Source organism: Trichosurus vulpecula, chromosome 5, assembly GCF_011100635.1.
Source record: "Trichosurus vulpecula isolate mTriVul1 chromosome 5, mTriVul1.pri, whole genome shotgun sequence".
In the NCBI taxonomy this organism is placed as follows: Eukaryota; Metazoa; Chordata; class Mammalia; order Diprotodontia; family Phalangeridae; genus Trichosurus; species Trichosurus vulpecula.
Genome location: NC_050577.1, coordinates 253,862,493 through 253,888,180, shown reverse-complemented (window position 1 = coordinate 253,888,180; position 25,688 = coordinate 253,862,493). Strand labels below are relative to the sequence as shown.

The 25,688-nt window shown below is 37.5% G+C and overlaps 2 protein-coding genes across 2 annotated transcripts in view; one reads left to right on the top strand and one right to left on the bottom strand.

Annotated features, from left to right (window-relative positions):
* The window catches only part of HELB (DNA helicase B), a 54,172-nt gene extending 35,306 nt beyond the window's left edge, over positions 1 to 18,866 (top strand). Inside the window, exons 12-13 of the mRNA XM_036758633.1 lie at positions 5,285 to 5,776; positions 15,969 to 18,866. Of these exons, the coding sequence (XP_036614528.1) occupies positions 5,285 to 5,776; positions 15,969 to 16,073 (597 nt within the window). The 3' untranslated portion in view covers positions 16,074 to 18,866. The remainder of the gene's footprint in view (positions 1 to 5,284; positions 5,777 to 15,968) is intronic.
* Positions 18,867 to 19,152: 286 nt separating this feature from the next.
* The window catches only part of GRIP1 (glutamate receptor interacting protein 1), a 338,240-nt gene continuing 331,704 nt past the window's right edge, over positions 19,153 to 25,688 (bottom strand). The window contains exon 24 of the mRNA XM_036760738.1: positions 19,153 to 20,547. Coding sequence (XP_036616633.1) covers positions 20,311 to 20,547 — 237 coding nt within the window. The 3' untranslated portion in view covers positions 19,153 to 20,310. The remainder of the gene's footprint in view (positions 20,548 to 25,688) is intronic.

Here is a 25,688-nt window from a genome sequence, read left to right as displayed (position 1 = left end):
TGGGGAGAGGGGGAAAAGAACAAAATTAAAAAAGTGTACTGCACAGAACAAAAGAAAACACAAGGAAGCAAAGAAAAGATGGGCAGTTCTCAACACAAGGTGTATTTATCATAGAGGCTTTCTTGAAATGAAAATTTATTGTTACATATTTTGAATCCTCTCTTATGTTTTGCTATGCACATGACATACTCTTTTTTCCTTACTTTGTATTTAAGTCTCAAAGTTTATGATATGTTTTTGTTTCTTTTCTCTATTCTGTATTTGTGTTTTGGTAAAATAAAATATTTTAAAAAAAAGAAAGTTGGTGACGGGGAAGATCAAAAACACAAATTTATAAGAAGATAACCTCAAAGAAAAATGTGAATTGGTCTCGGTCCATAAAAGAACTCCTGGAAGATCTCAGAAAGGATTTTTAAAAGTAAACAATAGAGGTAGAAGAAAAATTTGGGAAAGAAATGAGAGTGATGCGTGAGAATCATGAAAAAAAGAGTCAGCAGTTTGGTAAAGGAAGTACAAAGAGTGGGAAAAGATGTACAGAAAGTCTTTGAAGAAAACAACTCCTTAAAAAATAGGATTGGTCAAATGAGAAAGGAGGTAAAAATGCTCATTGAGGAAAATAATTCCTTAAAAATTAGAATTGGGCAGTTCTAAGCTAATAACTCTGAGACAACAAGGAAATAAATGATATCAAAGAATTTAAACATAGAAGAATATGTGACATCTATCATATTGGAAAAACAATTGACCTGGAAAATAGATCCAGAAGAGGGAATTTAAGAATTATGGGGCTACCTGAAAGCTGTGATCAAAGAAGGAGCCAGAACATCATATTTCAAGAAATTATCAAGGAAAACTGCCTTGATATCCTAGAACCAGAGGACAAAATAGAAATAAAAGAAGCCACCTGTCACCTGCTGAAAGAGATCCTAAAATGAAAACACCCAGGAATATTATAGTCAAATTCCAGAGCTCCTGGGATAAGGAGAAATACTGCAAGCAGCTAGAAACAATTCAAATATTATGGAGCCACAATCAGGATTGCACAGGATTTAGTACCTTCTACATTAAAGGACTCAAGGGCTTGGAATGTTATATTCTGAAAGGCAAGGAGCTACAGTTACAACCAAGAATCACCTCCTCAACAAAACTGAGTATAGTTCTTCAGAAGAAAAAATGAATATTCAATGAAATAGAGGACTTTCAAGCATTCCTTATGAAGAGACCAGAACTGAACAGAAAATTTGATTTTCAAATATAAGACTCAAGAGAAGCATAAATAGGTAAACAGGAAAGAGAAAACATAAGGGATTCAATAAGGTTAAACTGTTTACATTGCTACATGGGAAGATACTTGTAATTCTCAAGAACTTTAACGCTATTGTCAACAGTCAATCACAACATCATGAGACTTATGTGAAAACCAGGTTTATTACAAAAGAAATAAAATGCATGTGTAACCCAAAGAATTCACAGTCCTTACAAAAGTTTGCATATTTATGACAGTACCAAAAAAGGAGGAGAAAATAGGAAAGGGTGTGGCATGGGAGGGGAAAGGTGCAGTAGAGGTAGGGAAAAGGGCAAGACCATCCCCAAGGGGACTCTAGATTATGAAGATAGGAAGGTATGTTTATCTGCAAAGGACCCCAGCTGCACAGGCAGTTTCACAGTTTGGCACAGACTGGCTGGTGCCTGTCTTGCCTCCCAAGGACATGCAGGGAATCCAGCGCTTGGAGTACAAACAACAAATTATGTCAGCTTTGTCCTTGACGCATTCAGGGCCTCTTGCATGCCCTGGGTCCATTGTTTCTGGAAAATAATGGCAACTCAAAAAGACAAGCTCAAGGGACCCCTTAACAGCCTGTAACACTATTACAGCAGGGGTATACATAGTGTGTGCAGATATAAGTTAACTTTGATGGGATGATGTTAAAAAAATTAAGGGGTAAAAAAGAGGATTGCATGAGGAGAAGAGGGAAGGGAGGGGTAGAATGGGGTAAATTATTTCACATGAAGAGGTGCAAAAGTCCTATTACACTGTAGGGAAGGTGGGGGGGGGGCATCACTTAGACCTTACTTTCAACAGATTTGGCTCAAAGAGGGAATAATATACACACTCAGTTGGGTATAGAAATTTAACCGTATAGGGAAGTAGGAGAGGAGTGGCATAAGGGGGTAGAATTGATAGAAGGGGGAGTCAGTTAAATACAAGTATGGGAGAGAGATTGCTATCAGTTGGGAGGTTCAGGAAAGGCTTCTTGTTCAAGACAATACCGTAACCTTGTCTTAAAGGAACAGAGAGACGCTAAGTAGGGAGGGCATCATAGGTATCAGGAATGGACAGGGCAAAGGCAAAGAGATGGGAAATGTAATCCTGTGTGGATTACATTTGTGGATTGTGAGGAAAAGAGAGCAGTTCATAAGGTAGAACTGAACTCTGATATTCCAAAGATCCCTTTGCCTATTCTAATTCCAATTTTTTTCCTTCTCATTCTTATAGCTAGCATTTCTAGTACAGTATTGAATAATAGTGGTGATAATGGGTATCCTTGCTTTACCCGTTATTGTATTGGGAAGACTTCTAGCGTATTGCCATTACAGGTAATGTTTGCTGATGGTTTTATATAAATATTACTTATTATTTTAAGGTAAGCTCCAGCTATTCCCATGTTCCCTGCTGTTTTTTTTTTTTTAATAAGAATGGGTGTTGTATTTTGTCAGAAGCTTTTTCTGCATCTTTTGAGATAATTATATGATTTCTGTTGGTTTTGTTATTGATGTGGTCAATTATGCCAATGGTTTTCCTGATATTGTACCAGCCCTGGTCACTGACCAGCCCACCTGGTCATAGTGTATGATCTTTGTCATATTGCTGTAATCTCCTTGCTAGTGCATTAATACTCATTAGGGAAATTGGTCTATAGTTTTTTTTTTTAAATCTGTTTTCACTCTTCCTGGTTTAGGTAGCTGCACCGTATGTGTGTCATTAAAAGGAATTTGGAAGGACTCCTTCTTTGCCTATTTTTCCAAATAGTTTATATAGTATTGCGATTAATTGCTCTTTAAATGTTTACTAAACTTCACTGGTGAATCCATCTGGCCCTGGGGATTTTTTCTTAGGGAGTTCATTGATGGCTTGTTCAATTTCTTTTTCTAAGATTTGGTTAAATACTTTATTTCCTCTTCTGTTAGTCTGGACAACTTATGTTTTTATAAACATTCATTTATTTCACTTAGATTTGATGGCAAATAACTGAGCAAAGTAGCTCTTAATAATTGGCTTTAGTTTCCTTTCCATTAGTGGTGAATTCACTACTTTCTTTTCTGATAATAGTAATTTATTTTTTTCTTTCATTTTTTAAATCAACCAATGATTTATTTTATTGTGTTTTTTTTCCTTCATAAAACCAGCTTGCTTTCAGTTTTATTAATCTTTCCTTTGGTTTTCAGGATTTCCAGTTTGGTGTTTAAGATTTTTAATTTGTTCTTTTTCTAGTTTTTTTTAGTTTCATGCCCAATTCATTGATCTTCCCTTTCTCAGTTTTATTGATGTAAGCATTTAGAGATATGAAATTTCCCCTAGGCATTGCTCTGGCTACATCCCATAAATTTTGGTATGTTGTTTCATTGTTGTCATTCTCTTTAATGAAATTATTGATTGTTTCTCTGGTTTGTTCTTTGAACTGCTAAAGAGGCTCTTCACTAAAATAAATGATGGGATGCAGGAAAGGTTAGAAGAGCAAGTGAAGCCAGAATAGGGACTAATGAATTGAAAAAAAGAGGAAGGAGACTTGAGTCTTGTATTTGAAGATCAAATTTTTTATTGAGCTATACTCTTTAAATTAGGAATTCTTGGAAGTCCTCTATTTCATTAAATATCATTTTTTCCCCTAACTGCTTATACTTAGTTTTGCTGGTTAGGTGATTCTTGGTTGTAATTTCAGCTCTTCTGCCTTCCAGAATAGCATATATTCCAAGCTCTCCAGTCCTTTAATGTACAAGTGATTAAATTCTGTGTAATCATGACTGTGGCTCCATATTTGAATTGTTTCTTTCTGGATACTTGCAGTATTTTCTCCTTGACTTGGGAGCTCTGGAATTTGGCTATGATGCATGTGGGAGTTTTCATTTTGAGACTTCTTTCAGGAGATGATTAGTGGATTCTTTTAATTTCAGTTTTGTCATATGGTTCTAGGATATTGAGACAGGTTTCCGTAATAATTCTTGAAATATGGTAGTTAGGCTCTTTTTTTGATCATGGCTTTCAGGTAGTCCAGTAATTCTTAAATTGGCTCTCCTGGTTCTATTTTCTGGGTCAGTTGTTTTTCCAGTGAGAAATTTCACATCTTTCTTTTCTTTTTTAACATTTTTCTGATTTTGTTATTTTGTTTTATTGTTTCTTGTTGTCTCATGGAGCCATTAGCTTAGACTTACCCAATTCAAATTTTTAAGGAATTAATTTCTTCAGTGAGACTTTGTACCTCCTTTTTCATTTGGCCAGTTCTGCTTTTTAAGGAGTTACTTTCTTCAGTGAATTTTTGTATATGTTTTTGCATTTTTTACCAGGTTGTTGATTCTTCTTTCATAATTCTCTTGCATTACTTTCATTTCTTTCCCCAATTTTTCTTCTACTTTGCTTTTTAAAATTCTTTTTGAGCTCTTCCAGGAGTCTTTTTTGGGTGGGGGGGGTCCTGAGACTAATTTACATTTTTCTTTGAGGCTTCACATTATATCCATTTTACACTGTTGTCCTTTTCTTAGTTCATGCCTTGATCTTCCCTGTCATCATATCAACTTTTTATAGTCAAGTTCTTTTTTTACTAGTTTTTTATGCCTATTTTGTGATTTTTTACTTTGATAAGAAATGGGTTCTATTTTGTCCCAAGCTTCTTGTGCTGTGGGGAGCCTCCTTGCTTCTGGCTTGATATAGCAACAGGGCCTCTGCTGGATGGCCGCAGGGGTGGGCCTTTCCTGTGCTGCTTGTCTGGGACTGCTGGCTTGCCCCCAGGGCAAGGCCTTGGGGCTTGGAGCCTCAATGGAGGCCCCTTAGGGTGTTGCCTGTCACTACTGTTTGTTTACTGGGCTCCCCTCCCACCCCATTAAGACATACCTTTCCTGCTGTGCTGTTATGTTGTTTCCCTGCTCCTACATTGGTTCTCAGGAGTCTTTCAAGGTTATTTGGAGAGAAATTTGGCAGGGTTCCTGGGCATTCCTTCCTCACTCTGCCATCTTGACCCTGACAGATTTTTAATATGACTTTTAAATGAAAAAATCTCTTTTCTTTCAGGGATCAGAAGAAGACACAGTAGTTTATGTCGTTGGAAAAGCTGGTCGACAACACTGGCAGCATGTTTATACAGCTATAACACGAGGCCGCTCTCGAGTGTATGTTATAGCAGAAGAGTCTCAGCTCCGGAAAGCAGTTAAGCAAAATAGTTTTCCCAGAAAAACCCGTTTAAAACATTTCTTGCAAAGGAATTTTGCTGATAGCTATACATTTCCAGAGGAAGTATCGTCCCCTTCTAAAAGCTGTGGACAAAGTCAAGGACACAGCTCTCAGCCTTCAGCAACTCCATTAGACCCAATCATACCTGGAACTGTAGGAAATAGCTTTATTAAAACACATGGCTCTGTAGATAAGGATGTGACATTAATTACTAATGGAGAAGAGAAATTGGTTTCATTTGAGGAAACTGATGAGGAAGAAGATTCATGGGAGTTAAGAGGAACAAAGAGAAGTACCACAAATGACTTTGAAAGTCCGAACAAATTACTTCTGGTAAGAGGCCCTGTTAACCTACTTCAGACTTTTGTTTTGGCTAACTTTGGTACTTTTATAAGTGCATATTTCATGTTAATTATGTTGTTTAGTTATTTCAGTCATTTCTGATTCTTCATGACCCAATTTGGGGTTTTCTTGGCAAAGATACTGGAGTGGTTTGCCATTTTCTTCTCCAGCTCATTTTTACATATGAAGAAATTGAGGCAAACAGGGTTAAGTGACTTGCCCGGGGTCACATAGCTAGGAAGAATCTGTGGCCAGATTTGAACTTGGGAAGATGAGTCTTCTTGGTTCCCAGCCCAGTGCTCTATCCAGTGTACCACCTAGCTGCCCACATGTTAATTATAGTGTCACGTAAGTAAAACTAGGCCTATGGAATTAGAAAATAACTATGAAATATGAAGAGTTGGCATGGTGTGTAGTGAGTGGGTAGAGGAGTGGCTTCACTTTCACTCCCACTCCCCTCCCTTACCCGTACTGTTGCCAAGGCCTGTAGATTTGAGCTTTCTAGCATCTCAAATATGTCCCTTTCTCTCCTCTGACAGGGCAGGTTTTTATTGCAATAGCCAGCCACTGCGGGGTCTGGCTGCCTCAAGTCTCTCCCCACTCCACTCCATTCTTCGTTCTGCCACTAATGTAATTTTCCTGATACATAGGTCTGATCATGTCATATCCCCCTGCTCAATAAACTCCAATGGCTTCCTGTTGCCTCCAGAAGCAAATACAAAATGCCCTTTGGCCTTCAGAGCCCTTTATAACTTAAACCTCCTCCCTTTCCAGTTTTCTTACATCTCAGCCCCCAGCACATACTGGCCTCTTGACTGTTGCATGAATAGACACCCCATCTCTCAGCTCAAGGCATTTTCTCTTTGTATCCCCCATGCCTGGAACACTTTCCCTCCTCTGTTCTGACTATTGACTTCCCTGACTTCCACTAAGTTCCAAATAAAATCCCACCGTCTACAGGAAACCTTCCCGACCCTTCCTAATTCCAGTCCTTTTCGTCTTTTGATTATTTCCTATTTATCCTATATATAGCTTGCTTTGTATATGTCTGTTTGTTGTTTTCCCCATTAAATCTTAAGCTCCTTGAGGGCAAGGGCTTTGCTTCTTTTTGTTGCCCAGTGCTTAGCACAATCCCTGGCATATGGTAGACACTCAATAAATGTTTATCGAATTTCTAGTCCTAGAGAGTTGCCGGGGGCACCGAGACGTCTGCGTTTCCCAGGATCACCCAGCTAGTGTGTGTCAGGAGCAGAGTCTGAAGATAGGTCTTCATTCCAAGTCCTGCTTCTCTCCTCTATGTTGTGCTGCCTGTCACTGCCTAATGCCCTGAATGAGTAGTTCCTACCCTACGCCTCTGTTGTGTTACTGTGTCTTTCCTCTTTATTTTGGGTTTCCTTCCCATAGTTACATTGACAAGTATAAGGGCCTTCTAGCCAAATCTAAGTCCTTCTTGAACTCGAATAATTTAACAGTGTTAATCATTCAGTTCTCAGTCCTTTTTTGGCTTTGGTGACTGAGTTTGGTGACTGAACCAGCTAGTCTGGTTCGCTGCTTCTCCATTGCCTGTGGTCACTCCAGCTCTTCCTTTAATCCTGTAACCTAGACTTTCTCAAGGCTCAGTCCTCCATCCTCTCTTCTTTCCTTCCACACTCCCTTGGTCTCTTTTTAGGATTCATTCTCTCCTCATAGTTTCCACCATCACCTCTGCAACGACAACATCCAAGTACTTGTGTTTTTGACCCTGCATTTCAGCTCCTGGTTTATATCTCCCAACTGCCTTCTAGGCATCTACACATAGATAGCCACTGTGAAAAAACTTCACTGTGATGCAGTGGAAAGAACAATGAACTTGGAGTCATAGGCCCAGAGTTCAAATTCTCTTTCTGACACTTAACTAACCTTATGACCTTTGACAAGTCACTCAACCTCTGAGAACTCCATGTCTTCATCTGTAAATTGAAGGGCTTGGACTAGATAAACTCTAAAGCCCTCCTTCCAGCTCTGTCTGATCCTGTGGGGAAACACAAAAAACAAAACAATCACATCATCCGTGTCACACAGCCAGCTCTCTTTCTGCTTTGTTTTATCACTGCCCCAGTTAACACAGTTTTGCTGTAGATTCACCTAATTTCAGAGCTTGAAGAGACTTTAGAGGTAATGGAGTCTCACCCATACCTAAACAGAAAACACTTAATCAGCGTCCCTGATTCCCTTCCACCTGAAACCACAGTGAAAAGAGATCTGCAACTTCTGGAGGTACAACTCATTCCACTTTTGGACAGTTCTGATTGTAAGAAAGTTTTTTCCCTATATTGAGCCTAAATCTGGTCCTGTACAATTTCTCCCCAGTTGGTCTTTTTATTTCTGTTTGATCCCTCCTCTAATCTCACTTGGATGTTCTGTCAGGTCAACCTTGCATAAATACTTACTGTTGTGTCATTCACCAGCTCAAAAATTGTCAGTTCTTCAATCTCCAAATATAATCCTTATTCACATTACTGTACCTTAGTTCTTGCTGTAGTCTACTCCCTCAGCCTAGAATATAGTCTCTACAGATATTATTCCCATTTCTTCAGTCCAGCAAAAGACCTACTTGTGTTTTGAACCTTTGCCTGACCTGTACAACCCATATTGATTTTCTTCTTTGTTATAGTCAGGGAAAATTATAAGAGTTCACTCGTCTTGACAATTAAGATGTACATATATGAAATTGTAAGAATGTGAATCTCTCTTTCAGCAGACTTTAAGATTCTTGTGGGGGCGTTATCTAAATGTATTTTTGTTATAGCAGTAGGTGTATTTAATACAACGGTGAATACGTATTGGACATTAAAATAACAAGGACTCCCCCCCCCCCCCCTGCAATTTGTTGAATGAATGAACAGTACAAAGTATATACAGAAGTATATACAAAGTATATACAAGAAATTAAAATTTAAATAAACATACAGTATGTTACACAACAATGAATGTTGCTCTATTCAAAGTAGTTTGCTTGGGAAGGGGGCAGGAGTGCTAAAGTCATTCCAGTGATGCTGCTGTTGTTCAAAATATTTTAGTGATGCTTTTGGGAATTATCTTTTGTGCGTATAGAACATGCATACAACATATAAAATGTCATTTATTGTAAAAATCTTAAATGTTTCTTTAAAAGATAATCTTTTGAATAGTTACATTGGTGGCAGATCTTTGTCCATTGAAGATAGTTTACATTTTTTAAAAGGTCCAGGGTAGGCAAATCTTAAAAATATAAGGCAGCAAAATTATTTTATTAATACTGATTTTCCTCAGAACTGAGCTTTTATTATGGTCTTTTTAAAGTCAGTTCAACATGAGAAATTCCTAAAATGTTTTGAAAAATGGTGGCATGATTGAAATATAGATATCCTTTCCCACAGAAACCACTTTGAAGTTATTCATTTTGATTTATGAATAGGTGGCTTATAGTGGACACAGCACTAAACTTGGGAGTTTCATCTGTAAAATGGGGATACTAATAGCAAATACATCACACATTTGTTGTGAGGATCAAATGATTTGATAGATGTAAATCCCTTTGTAAATTTTTCTTAAAGCACTATATAAATGTCAGCTATTATTACATGCAACTTGTTTTTAAAAAATTCATTGAAAAAAATTCTTATGCCATACCTCAGTAAAAGCTTTAGGTATTTGTTTTACTTTTAATGTTTTACTTTTAAATTAGGTTTTAGGCATGAGTAGCAGGAGTAATTATTTTTCAGAGTACTCCATTATGATTCATTTACTGGTATGTAGAAAAAACCTACCATGAAAGAAATTTCTTAAAATTTGTATGTCCTGATGTTTTTGCAAACACAATGTTTTTATCCTACATTTTAGGGTCAGATTTTAATTGCTTGCAGTACCATTAACAATGGGAACTAACCTTGTAGTGAGTCTCCTTCAAAGAAATGTAATTGAACTATCGGTATTTACCATTATTGAACTTACTTACAAATGCTGAACTTGATCATCACCCGTTTTTTAGGGGGTATCTTTCTCCCACCCTATATTTATTTTAGTTTTCTCTTTTCTTATTATGAATTTGACAATGATCAGAACATTTCCATAAGAAGAAGAGAAATGCAGAATTTTGCATGAAGCCATAAATTTCTTTTATAGATAGCTTAGGTTAAAAAAAAGTATATTAAATGTAACAAGGTAGTAGCAACACTGTCCTGTTCATCCTTGTCCTCTTCTGAACTTTCTTAGGCTGTCCTTTGTATGCTTTTAGATTGTTTCATTGATTTTCTTTTATTCTTTTTTTTTTAGCGTAATTATCAGTTATCCCTCCATTCTTCCCACCTCCTCCCTCTCCTAAGAGAGTTAAGCAAATAAAGTTAAGCAGAATAAATTTACACATTTGTCCTTGTCTGAAAATATATCTCATTCTGTACCTCTAGTCCGTTGTTGTTCTGTCAGGTGGGAAGCATGATTCATCATCACTTTTCTGGAGTCATGGTTGGTTATAGCACTATTCAGAGTTGTAGGTCTTTGGGAGTGGTTTTATTTTATAGTATTGTGTTATCAGTTATTCTGGTTCTACCTCACTTCGCTCTGCATTAGTTCATATAAACCTTCCTAGGCTTCTGTGAATCCATCACTTTCCTCATCTCTTATGTTGCAGTGATTTTCTATTATATTCATATGCCATGATTTGTTCAGTCTTACCCCATTTGATGGGCACCCACTTTCTTTCCAGGTCTTTGCTATAAGAAAAGTTACTACTGGAAGTACTTTTGTACACCTGAGTCTTTAACTTCTTTCTTTCATTTTTTAGTGTATATCCCTAGTAATGGATTCTCAGGTCAAAGGGTATTTGCGTTATAGTGACCTTAGGGGTGTAAGTTCCAAATTGCTTTCCAGAATGGATCAGTCAACTTATAGTGTATACAGGCTTCCTAAACCTCCTCCTACCACTGTCCTTTCCTTTTCTGTTCTTTGCCAATGTTTGATGAATTCAGGGTTGGAACCTCAGAGTTGTTTTAATTAGTATTCTCTTTATTACTGAATCAGAGCAAATTTTTTAAAAATAGTATTTATCTTTTGACCAGTTATCTGTTGGGGAATGGCTTATTCTTAAATAGTTTATGTATCTTGGATGTCAGACACTGATTAGAGATATTTGTAGCAATCTGTTTTCCTGGTTAATTGTTTCTCTTCTAATTCTAATTGTATTAATTTTCCATATTTATTTTTGTAAAAAATTTAATCCTCTTAAAATGGAAAGGACCACAGATCACACTTGCTCAGCTTGTGTTTTTCTTGTTAGCAACTGCATATAATTTCTTTAAGCTCCTAAACATCCTGAGTCATTGCTTCTACTTAGAAGCAGCAAGAGATAGTAAGAAAAGTGGATAAAGTCTACGTTTTTCCCTGTTCTTTTCCTTTCCATGCAAATAGAGATTTTTCTATTGAATTATTTGGCCCTTTTCTGTACCCAAAGTTTCCCTTTTTAATTATTAATAAATTTAGTTTTCAGCAATTTCACATTTGTACGATTCTGAGTTCTAATTTTTTACCTCCTCCCCAAGACAGCATGCAATCTGATATAGGCTATACATATACCATCATATTAAACATATTTCCAGATTAGTCATGTTGTGAAAGAAGAATCAGAACAAAAGGGAAAAGCCATGAGAAAGGGAAAAAAAAAAGAAAGAAAATAGTGTGCTTCTTTCTGCATTCAGACTCCATAATTCTTTCTCTGGTTGTGGATAGTATTTTTCATCATGAGTCTTGGAATTGTCTTTGATCATTGCATTGCTGAGAATAGCTAAATTTAACAAAGTTGGTCATTGCACAATGTTGCTGTTACTGTGTACTATGTTTTCCTGGTTCTGCTCGCTTCATTCTGCATCAGTTTATGCATGTCTTTCCAGGTTTTTCTGAAATCTTCCTGCTTGCTATTTCTTATGGAACAGTAACTTACATTCATATACCACAACTTGTTCAGCCATTCCCAAGTTGACGGGTGTCCCCTCAATTTCCAATTCTTTGCCACCACAAAAAGAGCTGCTTTAAATACTTTTGTACATGTACACCCTTTTCCCTTTTTTTATGATCTCTTTGGGATACAGACCTAGTAGTGGTATTGCTGGATCAAAAGGTATGAACAGTTTTATAGCCCTTTGGGTATAGTTCCAAACTATTCTCCAGAATGGTGGTATCAGTTCACAATTCCACCAACAAAACAATGTCTTAGTGTTCCAATTTTCCCACATCTTCTCCAACATTTATCATTTTCCTGTTTTGTTATGTTAGCCAGTCTGATAGGTGTGATGTGGTACCTCAGAGTTGTTTTAATTTGCGTTTCTCTAATCAAGTGATTTAGAGCATTTTTACATGACTAGAGATAGCTTTAATTTCTTCATCAGAAAACTGCCTATTCGTATCCTTTGACCATTTATCAGTTGGGGAATGACTTGTATTCTTATAGATTTGATTCATTTCTCTATATATTTTAGAAATGAGGCCTTTATCAGAGATATTACCTGTAAAAATTGTTTCCCAGTTTTCTGTTTCCCTTCTAATCTTGGTTGCATTGGCTTTGTTTGTGCAAAACCTTTTTAATTTACTGTAATCAAAATGATCCATTTTGCATTTCATGATGTTCTCTATCTCTTGTTTGGTCATAAATTCTTCCCTTCTCCATAGATCTAACAGATAAATTGTAAGGTACCCCTTTTTAACCTGCCACATGGAGCAGGTGAGGTTCCAAAGACAAGGGTTTTTTAAAAAAATATCTGTTTCTGATGTCCTGGAATTTCAATCCAGATAGCATAATGGAATTTAAGATCCCAAGGTGAGGATCCCATGACATCTTCAGTTGATGGTACATGAACAACAGGGATGATTGACATTTAGCTTTAGTTTATTCTGCTGAGACAAGTGCTGCATAGTGGCTAGTGAGCTGGCCTTGAAGCTAGGAAGACGTAGATTGGTTTCGAGGATGGCTGTCTCTGCTATTCTGTTCCTAAATATGCAATAGAGTTTATTTCCCAGGACAGTGACTACCGAATAAGCAGGTGGAGGTTAAAAACTGGATTTCAGGAGAGAAATTAAGGCTGGACGAATAAATCTGAGGGTTATCTGCATAGAGATGATAATTGTATCCAAGGGAACTGTTGAGATAACCAAGTGAAACTGTATAACAGGAGAAGATGACCCAAGACAGAACCTTATGGACATTCATGATTAGTGGGTGTGATCTGAAAAAAGATCTTGCAAAGGAGACTTGAGAAGAGACACTAAAGCAGTAGGAGAGCCTGGAGAAAGCAGGGTCACGAAAACCTTGAGAGCAGAGAGTATCAAGTAAAGGGTGACTAACAGTTTCCTAGGCTTCAGAGGGATGAGGAAGGATGAGAATTGAGAAAAGGACATTAGATTTGGCAGTGAGATCATTGGTAACTTTAAAGAAAGCAGTTTCACTTGAATACTAAGATGAGAAGCCAGGCTGCAGAGAGTTCAGCAGAGTGCGAGGAAAGCAAGTGGAGACACCAATATGGCCTTTTAATGCAGTTTGCTCAAAAAGGCAGAAAAGAACCATAGGATAGCATAAAATGAGGGTTTTTTTTTTTAGGCTGGGGGAGACATGGACATGGGTGTAGGAAACAGGGAAGCAGCCAATAGACAGGGAAAGATTGAAGATTAGTGAAAGGGTAGGAATGGTGGAGGGGGAAGTCTATGGGAGAATGGGACCACGTGCTTGTAGATAAGTTTGTCTTGACAAAGAGAAGGATCACCTCTTGTGAGACAGGGTGAAGAAGAGAAGTATCTTAGTGATTTGAAGTGAGGAGAGGGGAATAAAGGGAGCTTTTGGAGAATGGCCTAAAATTTTCCAGTGAAGTAGGAGGCAAGATTCTCAGCGGAGCAGGGAGAAAGCCATGGCAGGTTTGGTAAAACTGCTGTCCTGAGTGGGATAGTGAGTCAGTGAAGGAGGCATAAAAGGATAGCCTTGCTGAGGTGAGGGCCTAGTAGAGAGGTTAGGTAACAAATCTGTAGTGGAACCAGTCAGCACTTTCGTGATTTTTTTTCTCTATCCTCATTCAGCAGTGTAGGAGCGAGGGCAGTGTGGATGGTGGAAATAATTTAGGGCTAACACTTACTAGGGCAAGATCTTCAATAGGAAAGGGGGACAAGTGACTTGACACAGTGTTGAGTTGAACTGCCAAGCTTCAGGATTGTGGGGCCAGTGCAGGAGTAAAGACCTAAGAAAGAACTAAAAGGGTGGGCAGTGGGATTGGAGGTCATGTTGAAGATGAAGAACAGGTTTTGGGATTACAAGGCAGGGGAAGAGTTGGTATGAGTAACAGATGGTTATCAAGTAAAAGAATTTTAGATTTCATGAGCATGAAAATGATGCATTTCTGAGTGACGGCAAGACCAAGGGTATACAAGCATCTCTGTACAGCCGAGGTGGGGTTGAGGAAAAGGTCATGTGAAGGGAAGGAAAAGGAACAAGCATTTATTATTGCCCACTGTGCACCAGGCACTATGCTAAGTGCTTTACAAATATTAACTTATTTGATCCTTACAACAACCCTGTGAGGTAGGTGCTATTATTACTATCCCCACTTTACAGTTGAGGAAACTGAGGCAGACAGCGATTAAGTGACTTGCTAGCTAGTAAATGTCTGAGACCAGATTTGAACTTTGGTCTTCCTCACTCCAGGTCCAGCACTCTATTCACTTTCACCACCTAGCTGCCTCTAGGTAACTAAGTGAGGAACTGTGAGGTTAAAGTGTTGAGGATCACGTTCAGATCCCCTAGTTTGAGGGCTGGAGTTGGGAAGGAGAGAAAGACTGAGCCAGCCACTGCACTCATTGAGGAAGGAAGGAAAGGCTTCTGGAGGTTGGTAGACAATAGCCACCGGAATCTTGATTGGGTGATAAAAATGGATTGAATAAATCTCAAAGGAGGAGTGATGACTGAATGATGGTGGTAAGTAGGAAGAGCCTGGAAGGATCCATGAAAAACCAGGAGTGTTCCACCTCCCGTGAGGTGGAAATATGAGTGAAAGTGCTACCAGTTCTATGGAGAGTGGCCAGGGAAACTGGGTCACCAGGAGGAAGTTCAGTCCCAGGGCCCAAAGATGGAAGGAGTGGGAAAGGAAAAGGTTTAAAATGACAACTAGTGTGTTATCTATGGAGCATGCTTTGCAGAGAGCACAGTGGTGGGAGGCATGGGTAGCTTTAAGAAGGGCATTGGTGAGGATACTGCTGTTTAAGGGGGCCCCCTAAACTTGTCTTGGTTAACACTACAAATAAAAGAATAGTCAGTAGGGGGCCAAGTATGGTGTATCTGAAAACACAACTAAAAAATCCAAACATGAAGAGGAAATTAAGATGTGATAACATCCATTGAACAGATCCACATAAAGAGCAATGACATGATATCATTGAAGTCAGAGGATTCACTTTTACTTTTGTATCGTGTGTGGTGAATAGCCATGCACAGAAACATGACTACTGCTGCAAAGCTGTGATTATTATGGCCGTATTTGATTATTGGGTTGTTTGTTTTTCAGTTATGAAGTGTCTGAAGAGTAAAGACATTCACCTTTTGGCTAATGAACTAAGATCAAATTAATTAAAATAGTTACTAAAAAGCAATTATTATTTGTAACTGTAACCTTTTTTCCAGGATATAGGAGAGATTTCTCTAAAATAATGAAGTATATGAATTGCATTGCTTTCACTAAACATTATTATTAGTATTTTAGTGTGAGCAAAAGGGTGTTTTTGTACTATTAATAAACAGCTTTAAAATATTGGTTTTCACATTCTTTGTCATTTCTGGTTTTTGTTTAGGTTTTTTTAAGGTACATAAGTACAAGCACATGTATTTTCTTTACATAGCACAGATTTTATTTATATTCACATACTAGAGGTATGTGTTAAAAATTGATTGGGGTTGTGTTAAAAAAAAAAAACAAGTTTGGAGATCATGACTATATCTATGGTCAATCTATTAAGCACTGTTGAAACCTCTATCTTGGCTTAGAGCCATTAGTTTTAGCTCACAACTTTAAAGGTTTAGGCTGCCAGAAAAACTACTTAAAAGGGTAGAGGGAGGAAATCAAATTTCCTCTTCTAAGTTAGTAAATATGGTAGGCTGGTTTAACTTTAGTGGAAGTAATTTTTTTTTTTATTTTGACAGGTTGAACAGACTTCTCCACTTGTATCTTCCAGACTTCAAAATATGACCCTGAAGAGCTTGACTCCCAAGCAGCTCTTCAAAACTGCAGTCAGTGAAGGAATTTAATTTCTGGCTGAACAAAATGATTATGATGTATTTTTGTCTTTGATGAGAAAATACATAGCAGTATCTTCAGATTATGAAGGTGAAATTGGCCAAGTTTTAAGTGGAATTTTTAGAATTCACAGAATCTGCTTTTAGCAGATTTTGTTTTAAAGCACAACCATGAAGATTTAAATGCATTTTATTGGCATAACAACATAGAATCCAAGCATTCACTTATGGCTTTATTTGAACTTTTTCATATTTGATTATGGCTTTAATTGCTAGTATAATTATGGTCCGTGTTTGGTTATCTTTGATAATATGATTTGGTTATCAGATTAGCATAGAAAATCTAAAAATTATATGAGGGTGTGGCTAGAGTAATGGGATTGTGTTTTAAAACTAACATACTAGAATCAATATACCAAAAGGGTGTTGCCTTCTTTAAAAAAGTACCCACCTGTTGAAGCCTTACACTTTTTCTCAGTGATGTTCCTACTGTCCAAACCATGCTGAGAGATTCCTTTTGAGAACTGCCTTAAAGACTTGTTGCATGTTTTTATTAGTGTGGATAACATAGTAACTCCTTTGCAGCTGGATAAGTCTTTTGAAGCCAAGACTGGTGAATCAGGAAGAGATCAACCTGTGGGTTATTTATTTTTAGGTAAAACAAAGTGGGACTCTTAAACTGCACCTTGAAAGCAGTGCCAAGAAAGGTGTTTAAAAAGTGTTTTGAGGAAAGGTTTTAGAATTCATTTTAAGATTCTCTTCTTCCACCCCAAATGTACACTTACCTCTGAAATTGTTATGTTTAGGCAAATAGGCAATTTAATTTATATCCCTTAGGCAGCCTCCAGCTGATGGTATAGAAGGAAGTCATCCCACAGACATTGGGAAAAGCCAGTCTGGCATTACAAAAGCTGGCCATGGAACATGAACATTGAATACATAGATAAACAGATTTTTAAAACATTCCTTTTTTTAAAAAAAAGTATCATGTAACTATCTCTTTGGTGCAATCATGTATTACATGATAGAATTTTTTAAATGTCTTATTGAAAGATAGTAAAAAATGCTGAAAAGAATTGATGTTTGGAAATTAACCAGACAGTTTGGTTATCCCTTGCAACCCCTAGCCTCATGCTGGAATCACTTCCATCATATCACCGAACAGTTTTTTTTAGGGACAAAGAGCTCACAAGGTTTTTCAGAGACAAGGAACTGTTTTGTGAGGCAACGCATGCCATTGTTGACCTGATCTAATTTTGTAGTCCAAACCTTATCAGAACTCCCCCAAGTGGTAATTATCATTCAGTCTTTGCTTGAAGACCTTAAGTAAGGGGAACCAAGACAGCACAGTTAGACTTTCGAATAGCTGTGATTGTTAGGAAGTTTTTTTTTGATGCCTAAATTTGCCTCTTTGCAACCTCCCGCCATCATTCCTCAATCTACCCATGGCCAAACAAGTCTGATTTACCCTTCTTGTTCTAATGACTTTGCTTCCATAAATGCAGTGTAAGATTACATTAGCATTTTTAGCAGACATCTCACACTGGTTTGTAGAATTTGAGGTGGAAGAGATCCACCCCCTACCCTCCAAGAAGCCATCAAGTCAACACTGTACCTGCAGAAATCTACCCTACTTCATATCTGAAAAGTGGTCACGCTGCATTTGTTTGAAGACCTTCATTGAGGGGAAACCCACTCCCTGTTCCCAAGGGTGTAGCCCATTGTACTTTTGCATAACTAATTATCAAGATGTCTTTACTTATATCAAGTTTCAATATATCTCTCTTCACCTTGCACTCCTTGTTGCTAATTCTGTGATCCCTCATCCACACAACTACCCTTTAGATATTAGATAGGTTTCGTGTCTTCTCTAAGTCTTTTCTTCATCACAGTAAATGCTTTTTGAAGTCCTCAGTTCTTTTGATCATGGCATGACCTTTAAGTGCATCAGCCTGCTTGTGCTTTTCTTTGGACACTCACCAGCTTACCAATGACTTTCCTAAGATTCATCACCCTGGTTCATTTGGTTTTTTTCTTCACATGAATGGTTTCAAATCAAATTCTCCCGTTTCCCCCTTTATTATTTACTGACTTAATTGATTTTAAAAACTTAAATGCAGGACTTCATATTTATTCTAGTTAAATTTCAGCTTGTTGATTTTGATCCATTTGCTGGTTGGATATAGATTAAATTCCATATAAGATTTACAAATAACATTCCAGAAAGTCAAGAATGTGGATAGTTTTAGTGTTCATTTTAATAGAATTTGACGAGGTAATTAGATGCTTCTATGTAACAGTTGTTAAAAGCAGTGCGTTGCAAATAGTAGGTGCTGAATTGTTGGAGTGAATTGAAAGTGAAAAAAAATCTGCAGTCTGTCATGGTCAAAATAATTACCCTTGTTAAAGAAAGATGGTACAATAGTTGTACAATATTGTACAAAGTACAATAGTCACTTTTCATGGTTTACCATAGATATCTGTATCATATAAAATACTTTCACAGACTAGATTTTTGAAAGTCCTGCATTATTTTAAGACCTCTTTTTAAAAACCTCATTCATCTAAATGAAACTCTCAATTTTGTACTGTATCTGATCTGTACACTGTAATATGTGGCCAAAGTGGATTTAGGTCTCAGAGAGTTATACTGAATGTCATACTTTTGTCTTTTTTAAATTACTGTTTATTCCACTGTGTACAATTTGATTTTTTTTCATACAAATTTGCAACAATTCTGAGCTCCCAAAAACCATACATAGACGATAAATATCATGCTATTAAAGTATTAAATTTGTACAAAAATACTTTACAGTTTAATACTTGTTTGTTACAAATAAAAATACATATTTAAGTGACTCATGATTCTTTCAAACATGATTCTGCTTTAAATTTTCTTTTTTTGCCCTGGCAGTGTTGAATGAAGGAAACATTTGTGTGTGCACAAAAGGAAGGTGAGCTTTTTCATGTAATAAGGGTAAAGAAGATAGTGATACTTTGTCTAAATGGTGTTTGAATTTTTAACCCAAACCAAAAGGGTTAGAAAATGACTATTTTGTTAATGAAGGTTCTACAGTCAATATATAGATCTAGTTAATTTTTTTTATATTTAACAGATAACAGTTATTACCGTGATTACTGAAAATACCTGAACAACTGAAAACAGTTGCTCAGGAGGATAAGAAGCAATTGTCACCATTTATTGCTTTGAGGGGTGGTAGGAATTGGCAATGTATTTTTTAAAATGTATTTACAATCTCTATAAGTGGCATGGCTCAGAACAAAATATATTTCAGTGGAATTTCTAAATACATGTGCTATACGCCCCTCAATCTGTCAAAACAACATATGTAGTGATATGGATTTGATTTGCCTGGCATTAAGTTGACCTCATTTGAATACACTTTGTTCTTTGTTATAGGTGTTTATTTAAGTCTTTTTTTAAAAAGGAAAACAAATGAACTTAAGAACAAATACCCTCAGATTGAGTTTTTAGTGTACTGTAGTCCTTTTTCAGAAGTTTTCAGGTACTTAAGCAATAATCCCCATTCTTAAAAAAAAAAAAATTACAGGTCCCAAGACATGACCTGTTTAGTATTTTCTTGCATAGGGAATAACATACATCCTAGTAAAATTGTTCCTATACTTGGGCAATACATTTCACCACCACCTACCACAGCCTCTTACGTGCATGTTTGTGGAAATACTTTAATATAACTTAATTTTATATCTGCATCCCTCCCATTGTAGCAGACCAAGAGTTCACAAAACACTACCCATAATAAAGCTAAATTTACAAAGAGCCTTGTTCCTACAGCTTACTGTTACATTGAGACCCAGTAACCAGCTGGTTTAAAAGTGAATTATAAGATACTCTCATAAAGGATATTTTAGAAAATGAGATTTTTTTCTTTTTCAAAACCAGTCATATTAAGATGAAAGTATGAAATTGACTTTTTAAAAGATCTTTTAGTTTATTAATGGGAGGGAAGAAAAGACCTACCTACTTTTTGCTATCTTTTTTGCTCTATCATTGGGCTTGGCCTGCCATTTATCATAGTGGTCACCAGAAAAACTTCCAATTTTAAAAGAATAGTGAACATGAGCCATGAGAGACATTTAAAAGCCCCTGTGCTTTACCGTTAATGCCACATGATTGATCTGTGCCTCAACTGTCACAGATATCTTAAAGGGATTTTTTTTTAGCACCATGTATATATTGTCCTTTGTCATTTTATAAAAATCTTTGCTATAATGTATTAGTGGGTTCTCGTGTCTCCAGACTACCACCATGTCCAGTTTGTTGAAAGAAAGCTCTGTTCTGGTCACCCCATTCTCCACCAGGTAAAGTACGTTGTTGATCTGGGACCACCTTCTGAGAAGCCAGGGGGTTTCTGCTAATAACCAGGTCCAATTTATTGCCAGATTCTGCTATGAGGGGTACGACGAGGCAGCAGTCAAAGTCTCTTGTACGGACGTGGTTAACCTGAAAGGTCAAGAAGGGCCATTCTGTCATTTTGGGTTTAGTGTTTGAGTCATAAGACAACACAGTTGAACCCCAAACATGCAACCTTGAGGTGAAACCAGAAGTTATTTTAAAAGCAGTGGAGACAGAAGAAAGAGGATGTTGTGCAGTGCAATGGAAACAGAAAAAGGGGAAAGTGTGAAGACAGAGGGTATCATAGGCATAGTAAGTACATCCCTCCAAGGGATTAACAATGTCTTAATTGTTAAGTGGTTGTTTTTCAGTTCTCATCTTCTTTGATCTCATCAGCTTTTGACTCTGGATACATCACAGTGATCCAGACAGACTGGACTCTCTCTTCCTACTTCCTTTGTCTCCTGTCTCCATGGCTGTGTACTTGCCATCCCTCCTGCCTGGAATGCATTCCCTTCTTACCTGTTTCTCAGAGCTCTTCCTTTCAGATGCAGCTCAGACCATCTTCTGTGTGAAGCCTTCCTTTCCTGACACCCTCCTGACTGCTAATGCCTTCCCTTTCAAATTACTTTGTATTTAGCGTGTGTATTTATTAACTTTATATTTATGCAGTATATATTAAGCTCATTGTGAATTTCAGTCTCTTTACTTGTCGCCCTAGCACAGTTCCTGGTTGATAATTAGCATGTACTGTTTGTTACTTATTGGACTGATTGACTATTCCTTTTTTTCCAGGATACTCTTCTATTGGTTTTGTGTGATACTTTTCCTCCTACCTCTTGCTTGCTCCCTCTGGGTCTTCTTAGCTGGATCCTCATCCATGTCCCAACCTGTGTAACTATGACTGCTTTCCATGACTCTGGAAAAAGATTCCACTCTTTCCTCTCTGTAACTTCTCTCTTGATTTCATTAGCTTTCATGGGTTCAATAATTTCTAAGTAGATGATTCCCCAAAACTACATTTTCATGCAGCATATATTAAGCTCATTTTAAGTAGGAATTTCAATCTTTGTACTTGTAGCCCTAGCTCCTAGAACAGTTCCTGGTTGATAATTGGCATGTAATATTTGTTGATTGGTGGACAGATTGACTATCCCCTCCAAGATACTCTTGGTTTTTGTGTGATACTGCTGTCTCTTATTTCTCCTACTTGTTTGGTTGCTCCTTCTTGGTCTTCTTATGCTTCTTAATGCAACCATTAGTGTTTTCCATGGCTCTGTCCTGGAGCCTCTTCCCTCTCTATACTACCTTCTGTCTTGATTTCGTTAGCTGCCATGGGTTCAGTGATCTCTATGTAGATCATTCCCAGAACTACATATTCAGCACTTTTTATTTCCCTGACCACCAGTCCTCCATCATTGGTTTTGTGCTAAACTCTTCCATCCAGATACATCATAGGTGTTTTGCACACAACAAGTCCACAACAGAACTCATTATCTTCCTGTCTCTCCTCCACATTTTTTTAAATTTCTTTTGACACTATCATTCTTCCTGTTATTAATGTTCGGAACCTCAGCTTGTCTTCTCTTCTTTGGCCCCACATATCCAATCAGTTACCAAATTTTTGGGGTTCTGTCTCCATACTCTCGTTCCCATCCATCCCATTCTCTCTATCCAAATGGCCACCACTCTGTTTCAGGCCCTTGTTACCTTCCCCTCTAGACTATTGCAGTACACTCATAGCTCATTATCCTAACTCAAATTACTCCCCTCCTTTCCAATCCATCCTCCACAGAGCTGCCAATATAAAAAAATGTAAAGCACAGGCTTGAACAAGTGATTTTTCTGGTCAGACTCTTCAATGATTGCAATTGCCTTTATGATAAAATATAAACTTTGTTATTCAAAACTCTTAAAAATTAGGATGCAGCCTTCCCTTTCAGACTTTTCAGTCATCCCAAAACTTTATTTGTTCTTCCTTAAACTTGTCATTTATCTACCACCTCTGGGCCTTTACACAGCCTGGTTCTCCCCCTACACTTGGAATGCAGCCCCTTCTCATCACCTAATCACAGAAAGCTTAGCCTCTTTCAAGGTTCACATCAGGTGAAATCTACAGGAAAACTTTCCTGATTCCCCTTAGGCACTGGTGCTTCTTTCATCCCTAAATTACCTTTTATGTACTTCTTTCTGTGTTATATTCCCCTTGGTAAAATATAACCCTCCTGTACAGGGTTGGGTCTGCTTTTCATTTTGTCATTCAGTTTCCAACACTTAGTATGATATACCTTGCACCCTGTTAGTATTTGATAAAGGCTTCTTGAATTGAGTTGGTAGGGGTTGAAGTCACAAAGCAGAAGACTAAAAACTAAGAAGCTAGTAAAGAACAGGATATGTTACTTTTTGTTTTTAAAGAGACTGGGAAAGGAAGATAGGATAGAGTTTTAGGACAGGAATTGTTAACCTTTTTTTGTCTTGGTGAAGCCTACAGATTCTTTCTCAGGATAATGTTTTCAAATGTATAAAATATATAAAATTACAAAGGAAATCAACTGTTTGGAAATATAATTGTCAAAATAAAAAATTTTAAAAACCAAGTTTATAGATCTAGGTTAAGAACACCATTTTAGCAGATAAAATTAAGGAAAGCCTTTTGAATTTAAAGCTTTAAAAACCCTCCTTAATATAAGGAATACCTGAGTATAGTTGCAAGGTATGTATGGGGTGGGGTGGGGTGGGGTGGGGGGAGGTACCTGTAGAGAAGGAAAAGATGAAAACAAAAGAATAAGGATGGTGATAGAACAGTGTCCCTAGAAGAAGTAGGAATGGAAATGGGTAGGTTTGTCTTGGAAAGGAGCAGGGACATAACTTTATCAGAAGAAGTAGGGGAACATGATGAGATCTTTAGCTGGGTAATCATCTTAGAATGAGGAAAATAGTGCTGATGGTGGAAGCTTGAGATTAGAAAAAGTTTGAAATGGATCCTAAGGGGAATTTGACAATATACAAAAAGTGAATAGAAAGATTATTGAGCCCAGCTGATGTTAAATTGGATGGTTTTATATTGGACCTACTGGCATATTTTCATTACTTCCTTTTAATACCCGTATTTGGCAGCCTCTGAAGAGAAAAAAGCAAATGGTGAGAGTAACCCATGGTTGGAGGTAAAAGGACCAAGGGATTCTAGGCTTCTAAGGAAGCCATCATTAAAATAGATGATGGGATGTAAGAAGTATTAGGACAGCAAGTGAAGTCAGAGTGGGAACTGATAGACTGGAAAAAGAAGAAGGAATTAATCATGAAAGTAAAGAGCAAGTTGAATAGGTTTGAAGTTGTGATTAAGAGAGGGATAGGTGTGAGTTTTGGATTTTGGTTGTAAAGGAATGCTGAGATTCATGCCATGGTGCTGCTTTCTAAATAAGATTCTTTTGGTATATGAGTATATTTAAATAAAAATTAAAAAGCAACAACTTTGGAGTCCTCTTTAGTGAAGAATTTTGTTTTATTGATTAAGATAGCTCAGTCATCCATGCTAATGGAAGTATTTTTTCATGATGGAAACAGGTACTTAACTTGGTTTGAATCAGCTGGCTCAAGGAATTTAACACAAGGGAGGAAAGGACTGTGTATCTGATTTAGGTGGCAAGTAACTCACCATCGAGATTTAAAGCTGCCACATAGATGTTGTAGAGAGAATGCTTTCCCTAGGTGGGGAGGTTGGGCTTTTTGATCTCTAAGATTATATGATCTTAAGAGAGGTTTTATTGATCAAAACAGGACCAAGGTGTGAGTTAAATGACGTCCATTTTGTCTGTAGTAGCATTAGTTTGGTAGTTTGGGGATGTTTGTTTCTAGTACTGGCTAGCAAGTGGCTGTCCTAAGGGATGCCTTGGACAGCCAGACTTTACTCTAATGCCATGTGTTTTCTAAGCAACTCTCTGATCTTACTTTAATTTCCAGTAGGCAATTCTAATGGGGAGGAATAAGTTTATATATAAACTAACCATTTTATACAATGGAATTTGAACAAAATGGAGCCATTTTCCTTCAACTCCTGAATGCTCCCTGGGAAAATAGCCCATAAAGGTGGTGGACCCACTGGGAGCTTGGACTAATGAGTACAGAATGGCAGTAGTTGACCTTTGCTTATCAATCTATCTCAACATTTCTCCAGCCTTGGTTAGGCAGGAATTGAAAGGTAAGAATATATGGATTTTTAAAATGACATTTAGAACTAGAATCCCTAATGGAACAGTGACAATAAGGTACCTTTTCATTTTTGTCTGAGGGTAGAGCCATCTTTATGCATTTGATCCACAAACTCTTGGGCCAGTAAAACCTAGCTTAGCAGCATGTAAGCCCTTCAAAGGAAGAGTGAAATATTTTGGCCTTCTATGAGAAATATCAAGCATTATGTTTTCAGTTGCTTGGCTAGCCCTAGGGGTCCTCAGCAGCATCCAAAGTGTCTCGTGATTACCTAAGGGGTGTTTGAAATTCTCCTTCACGTGACATCAGGGGGAACTTCTGAGAAAAGGTTTCCAAAAAACACCAATTTGGGTTAAATGTGCCCCATGTACGTGGCCAACATCAAGAGTCAAATGTTTGGAGGGAGAAATAGAGGACCTGAAATGGCACATGTGCTAGGGGGTCTTGGGAATTGTTGAGGGTGTTAGATTTGTCCATAGTTAGTCAATTATCTGGAAAGTATATATGGAAAAGGGACATTCTGGAGATTGTCTATATTAAGTATAGCAGCCTAGGATAAAGTCCACGTCAGATAACTGACCCACTGATAAAGGGGAATTTGGGAACATTTACAAGGTGATATACCTTTATATCAAATCTCCAGGAATAGAAAGTTCTGAGGAGCTATAATCTAAAATTCATTATGGAATGGGGTATTATTGTTTATATCAGACACCTTCAGATTAAGAGGGAGCTCTGCCTTTGAATGCTAGTGATTATTTTGTTATCCACTCATGAGTTTGAGGTATATCATTAGGTTATTGTCATGACTTTAGAATTTAAGAGGCTACTGTAAATTGTAAGGAGACTCCTTATAGGAGAGGAAGGAGTAAGTTCTCAGTAAACCATTATCTAGACCCTCTAACTCCTGGCGTGGCATTGACTTAGACAGCAGCTCAGGTGACAATGCCTGTTGCTATAGAAGGGCCACTTACCCTAAGGTTTGGATTGAAACTGTGAGCCCTAGGTGGGGGATGGGGGTAAGAGTTCAAATGAGAAACCCC